This window comes from Sinocyclocheilus anshuiensis, unplaced genomic scaffold (genome assembly GCF_001515605.1).
Source record: "Sinocyclocheilus anshuiensis isolate Anshui unplaced genomic scaffold, SAMN03320099.WGS_v1.1 scaffold1289, whole genome shotgun sequence".
Lineage (NCBI taxonomy): Eukaryota > Metazoa > Chordata > Actinopteri > Cypriniformes > Cyprinidae > Sinocyclocheilus > Sinocyclocheilus anshuiensis.
Genome location: NW_015549731.1, coordinates 150962 through 157732, shown reverse-complemented (window position 1 = coordinate 157732; position 6771 = coordinate 150962). Strand labels below are relative to the sequence as shown.

Here is a 6771-nt window from a genome sequence, read left to right as displayed (position 1 = left end):
GTCCTGTGATGTGTGTGTATATATAGTTTGTTACATATGATGCTCCTCTTTATTAAAAAAGATAGCATATATATATATATATATATATATATATATATAAAAATATATAAAGATGTATATGATTCCTATATATTTGTTCCTATATGCATAGGAAATATATATAGGAAAAAGCATATTGCTGTTTTTCCCCCCTTTGTATTTTATACTTACAGAAAGCATTGAATCAAATGGATAAAATACTTGCACTTTAAATATATAAAGAAAATAAAAAAAAATCAGCATATTATTTTTGATAGGTGACCTCACATTCAAAGATTCTATAATTACTTTCCAGGCTTTGTGACAATTGCTGTTTGGCAGAAATCTATGAAGTTCTTCTACATATTGAAGTCTATTTTGTCTGTGTTACAGAAGGTTTACTAAAGTAAATTGCATGATTAAGTAGTGCACCAACTGTTATTTTCTTTAGTTGGTTAAAAATGTCTAATGAAAAAATACTGTGATTATTCTCATGTGTGTACCCATGTTAAACTTAAGTCATACATTCGAAGGTATTCTGTTCAGCCTTTCCTATAACATGAATATGGTGCTTAAATTGCTTAGAAATCCCATCGTGTTCCACTTTTCTTCATTGCCACAACGTTCCTCCTCCTCTGCATCCTCTGTTTGTTCCCTTGGCTGTTTGCGTGTTCTCACAACTTTATTCAGATTTACGTTTCTTGGTAACAAGTGTGTTTTTGTACAGGTACGTATGTTGTTCTTGAGTTGGAAAGCCTTTGTGTCTGAAAATGACTAATTGCAATAAATCATCCATTCCTCCATGGCAATGATTGTTTTTTGTGTTGTTGAATTAGCTCAGTTCCAGTGGCATTTTAAAGGAATAGATTACCCAAAAATTACAATTCTGTCATTAAAGTTATTTGGACCCCATTGAATTATCTTTTGTGAACCACAAAAAGTCATACAGGTTTGAAACCACATGAGGGTGAGTTAATGCTGACAATTTTCATTTTTGGGTTAATTATCCGTTCAAAGTGGCAAGCTAGTACAGAACATGCAAACATGAAACTAATTGTTCTCTAAAAATTCAAATTGCTTTAAAATGACCTATTTTAACCCATGTGTTGTCAATTGAAACAGGAATTTCATGCAGGACAGAACAATCTTTTTCTATTGTTTATATCGGTTGAGAACCATGAGACATGCTTCTTCATATTGCTTCATATTGCAATGTTTAGTTTGCTTCGAATAAGCTACAGCATCTAGCTTTCAAATGACTTCAGTATTAACAGACAGAGACTAAAAGCCACAAAACTATTATTTGGACTTCACTGGAAATTAAAGAGCTGCCCAACAAACTTTAAATACTGTAAAACTACTGAAAGCCATCAATACCAATGTTCTCACTTTAGGTTCTAAAGTCTATTCCAGGCAATGTACTTGGGATAGAATTAGAAAACACTTGTATAATATGCAAATGGTTGGCTACAAAGGTTGTAAATGTGTTATCAGGTCTGGCCTACACCTGAGGCTACATTTTCTAGAAATATCGAAATTGAAATTATCAGGATAAATCTTCACAAAGCACACATTTCATGAACTGTGAAGCCTAAAAACAATCAGCAGAAGAAAAAAGAAAAAAAAGACTGAAGTTAGGCTATGAATGAACTATACGACTAAGCTTCTGACGACTCTTTCGAACTTTATTTAAAATAAAGATTGTGAGTAGATGAGTTTACCTGTTTATGATGTATGATTATGTTTAATGTCGCCAACAACCTCTGTAGTCCTATTTACCATTTGTTAGCAAATGCCCTTTTCAAGATGAGAAGAAGCTTTAACAAATATCATGATGTATTTATATTGCCGAATAAAAAGTGAAAATATCTTGAGCTTGCTTTAACCACAGACCTTATTTCAGGTATTTAACCAAAAACTCATTCAAAAAATAAAGGTGCAAAAATACTGAATTGTTTCTAGGTTTTAGGACTCATTGACGTTTTAAACTTGTCAAAATGAAAACAACAACTCTTTGAGAACACATATTCCTTGTCGTATCGTGGGTGATTATTCAGTGCATGTGATTTCAAAGGAGACCTGCTTCCTCTAAAATTACTTTGTTTTCAACCAATGTCACAAAGCGGAAGTCAAATGGGTTGCCGGTTCATGTTGACTTGAAGATTTGATGCCTTAGATGTTAATTGGTAATACCTGCTTGATAATAATGTGTGTAATATAATTTTCCAAGAAAATCTATGATTTTGCATTAAAACAAAGACATTAGATATGAGAAGAAAGATGTACTAGTGCTTTTCTGTAAGAAATGATTAATGCAACACTTGGCAAAAGTGCATCTACTAACCTGTGTGGCAGAAATAAGGACTTTAAATGAGATGAAACACACAGACTCCTTCTACGCTGGCGGAGATGGTGAAATAATCATCACAATCTTTTATTACAACAGCATCTGAGTTCTACCCTAAACGGGAAAAATCATATTAGCATAACAGCCAAAGCGAAAAGTAGGCTATAGAGGTCCCTTTAAGAAAGCCATTACTAAGAATGTATAAAATTGCAGCTCTTACATCATTCCACATCCATAAAGCATAAAAGAGCCAAAAGCTCATTCTCTCACTTTAATGTCCTCATGCTTTACAACAGGACTATAAAAATCTACTTGCACTTGCTCAAAGTTTGTACCGTTAAGTCTCAGAGTCCTATTTGGTGGCTCAAGAACAATTATCTTCTTCAAAAGTGACAGGTTTCTAGGATTGAGACGTTTCGATTCGCTACAGCGATTCAGATGAAGAGGCAGGGAGGTTCATGTTGTGTTGTTTGCAGTCCTGCTGCTCAATATTCAGTCCAGGTTGAATTTTCTGCAGGCACATAGAAACACATAGAGGCTTTGTGGTCCACTGAATAGAGAAAATGAGGGCATTGCTTTCAGTCCGAAATGTTTTTCCTCTTCGTTACTGTTTTGCATACTCAGACTCAACTTGCAGTCTTCCTTCCTCGCTTGTGCGCATACAATTACAATGTCCCATACCCTGTCCCGTGTTAAGACACTGTATTTTCCAACATCCGATATATCCCTGGATCCATGAATCAACCGTCGGCTCCTCAGTTAAGAGAGTTAAAAAAAACAACAACAATGGTGTGGGTTAAACTAATCAAGGGTCAAATGTAGTCATCTTTACAAGCGTCTTCACGCTATATTGGCTCCAAAAGGAGAAAATAAATTTACAATGAATAAATATAACATAATAAATAATTACAAGGGGGTAGTTATATCACACTACAAACAGCCCACATGAATCTTTACATGCACCCCAACGTGCGGCAAAGCCCTTAAACTGGCCACTTCATGAGACCCATACTGTGAGTATCTCACAAGTACATCAAATGCTACATCTAAACCAGACCTGTCAGTCAGGAAGCCATTACCACACACAGCCTTGGGATACACACACATTGTGATGTCATAAAGAATGTCAAACACTGCCAAGTGATGTCATGATTTAATTAAAGGTGAAATGTGTCATTTCTGCGCCACAACGGAATTGCAATTTTGACTTTTCAAACAGATTTTCAGAACTCTCCCTGCCTGCCATTGGTCAGTCAAACTGACAGTCCCACCCTAAATGGATGCTATAGTAAGAGTGCTGCAGAGATGGCATGTTTTTGTAGGCCTAAACCTAAAAAAATGGCATTTTAGCACTTCCAGTTCCATTGTCCTGAAGTCAGTGGGTTTTTGGTTAAATGCCTGAAATAAAGTCTGCGATTAATACAAGCTCAAGATATTTACGCGTTTTATTCTACAACATAATGCATCTGTAATAACCTCTGTAATTTTTTTAAGCTTTTACTTGTCTTGAAAAAGGCATTTGCTAACAAGTGGCTAAATGGGACTACATTAAACATCATCATGATGAACAGGAAAACTCACTAGTCACTTTAACAGCCTTGTTGGGTTTATAATTTCACTCTTGCAAACTATTCTAACTCAAACTTTTTTTATTATGAAGAATGAAAGAGTTGTTGGAAGGTTAATAGTGGAGAAGTTGAAGTCCATGGTGTAATTCGCTCATAGCCTATTTTTAGCTTTTTACCTTTGTTGATTATATTTAGGTTTCAAAATTCATAAAATTTTGTCCATTTCTGAAGATTATTATGTTGAATAAAGCATGTAAGAATCATAAACTTTTGTCGGTCACAGAGCCTATTTTCTGCAATAATCCAAAAGCAAGATGTTTTTGTTGAGGGAAGCAAGGTGATGCAAACTTTCGGGTTGGCCGACAAAAATACATCATCACTGCAAAGCTTTATTGGTTGAGCTATTGTTACCCTGTCTGCCAGGTTAAACTTTTTTGGGGGGAAAAAATACTTATTGCCGTCTCCGCATATAAACTGACTTTAACATTGACAAATTTTGTCTTCAAGTCATTCCAAACCTTTATGACTTTCCATCTTTTGCATAACACAAAAGAAGATATTTTGAAAAATGTCTCAGGCAGTTTTATTTTTTTCATACAATGAAAGTGAATGGGGTTTGATGTTGTTTAGGCCCCAACATTCTTCTAAATATCTTCTATGTTCCTCAGAAGAAAATCGTGCAGATTTGGAACGATATGAGGGTCAGATTTAAAATTTTTGTCTTTAATGAATCTATTTGTTTGTCACTGTAATGTCACAGTAAAATTCTAAATGACATCACAACGTGGCTGCATGTCAGTGCATCTTCCGCAATGCATTTGTAATTCCACAGTTCACTTTCTCTTGACTTTATATGCAGTGTTGTCGTTTCTTCCCACTTATACAGTCTTGGTCTCCTAATTTTTTCGTTTTTGGCGAATAATAATGTTCATAGCATTATTAACAATGTTTATTGTTGTAGTAATAATACTAATAATACATATAACTGTCATAATAAATTTACTGTACATTGAAATAATAAGGACATTATAATGCTACGTTTGTATTTCTCTCAACTCTGTCTCACATATTCGAACCCACTGCAGTCAGAGTGAGTGTGTCACATGAGTTCAGAGGTCAAAGAAGGCTCTTCAGCTATTGTGCTCTGGGGCGTGTTTATGACCGGCCCGTCCGTTGACCCCCTGACCTTGGCTGATTGACGGGCTGGACTGAGTTTTGCGCAGGTAACCTTCTTTCCCCTCCCCACTGAACAGACTGGCTTCAATCTTATCCAAGTCATCACTTCCTGTGCGAAACTTGGCCTGCAGGAGGCTGATGTACGTCTCATAGCGACATTTCTGCAGACAGAGAAAAAAATAAAGATTAAAATGGCTTTAAATTAAAATGAATGGTTTTGGTTAGCAAAATATTACACACTGAGTACTTCTCTGTTATATGCAAAAATCTTATATATATGTGATTTAAATCAGTGGTTCTCAAATGATTTTGGGGTCTCAAATGATTAGGGGTCTTTGGGACCCAATAATTTTTTTATTTTGCACAAAAGTAAACAAAAATGTCCTTGAAATCAAACAATGTAATATTCATAGATTTATTAATGATAATGATTAGTATTAGTATTATTTAACCTGTTTGTTTATTTTCTAAATTACAATAATTCATGCATAAAACATATATCCTCGTTTTAACTTGTTTATTGTAGTATGGGTCATATAACCTTTGACAATAATAACAAAATACACATGAAAAGTTTTCTCCTCCTTTTTAAAAGTTTGAAGCCTATTCATTTTGCTATTATAACCATGCACGATTATATGCTTAGTTGCATTTTACTATTTGTAATTTGCATTATTTTCCCTGTTGACCAAGACTTGTGACCTCATTTTTGGTCACGAACCACTGATATAGATGTTTTACAGATGCTATTTTGTGACCAATGAGTATTTAATCAGTTAAAACCATCATCTGATAACTAAAACAAAGGTATAAAGGTGTGTTTTCTAACAAGTTCGACTGAAACCTATATGTTCTTCTCCATCAGGCCTGTAAAACAGCTAAAGCATTATTGTAACATCTAGAAGGACAAAGAACAGCATTCAGATGAGCTCTGAGACAGATGCAGTGTTTTCCCTAGGTTTACATTTTTTTTTTTTCTGGACTCCTTTTTAATGGTTAAATTACATTTTTAATGTATTTCCTATCTTCTCCTCTGTGCACCTGTTTAGATTTTGCAATAGCTATCTCAATCTGAGTTTAGGACAGTGTACAGAAACCACTTCGCTCTCCATTTCCTGCCACTGTCTTCTTTACCTTCTTCAGCAGTTCTGAAACCTGAGATCTAATGTTTTATTTTTTCCAACCTTATGTTTTATTGTTACCAAATTCTGATTTAGCATGTCTAATTATCTGAAAGCATAAAAACAAGTTTCAGTTATTCTTACAATAGCCTTATGATTTTTGGCTCAGAAATTCTGTGTTGTGTATTTACATCTTTAAGGCATAAAATATTAATTTAATCTATCTTTTAAGTAATGAAAATTAAACTAATTTTATTTTTTGGAAAATAAAGGTCATTTAATATTACAATTAAATCATTGAAGAAATATTGAATGCTTATTCCTTAAAAATAAAGGTTTTAATAATTTTAGTAGTAGTAGTAGCAGCCTGTTACGTACATTCTACTCAACAATAGTAATATATTTCTGCCAATGTCTTCAAGTTAAACCGAACTTTTATTTTGACGGGTTGCCGTGAATACCTTTACATTTCTGTGTGTGTATGACATGATGATAGTTTTACTCAAATGAAACGGTCAAATGCTCATGAAGTGACTCTCAG

At 34.2% G+C, this 6771-nt stretch overlaps 1 protein-coding gene across 2 annotated transcripts in view; it reads right to left on the bottom strand.

Annotated features, from left to right (window-relative positions):
• Positions 1-2424: 2424 nt before the first annotated feature.
• Positions 2425-6771, bottom strand: part of LOC107660786 (PH and SEC7 domain-containing protein 2-like) — a 36762-nt gene continuing 32415 nt past the window's right edge. Inside the window, exons 14-15 of one of the 2 annotated variants that reach the window (XM_016450201.1) lie at positions 5120-5270; positions 2425-2876 (exon numbers count right to left, since the gene is read on the bottom strand). In XM_016450201.1, coding sequence (XP_016305687.1) covers positions 2851-2876; positions 5120-5270 — 177 coding nt within the window. In that variant the 3' untranslated portion in view covers positions 2425-2850. Of the gene's footprint in view, positions 2877-4600; positions 5271-6771 lie in introns of those variants that run through there. The other variant, XM_016450200.1, reaches the window with a different exon arrangement.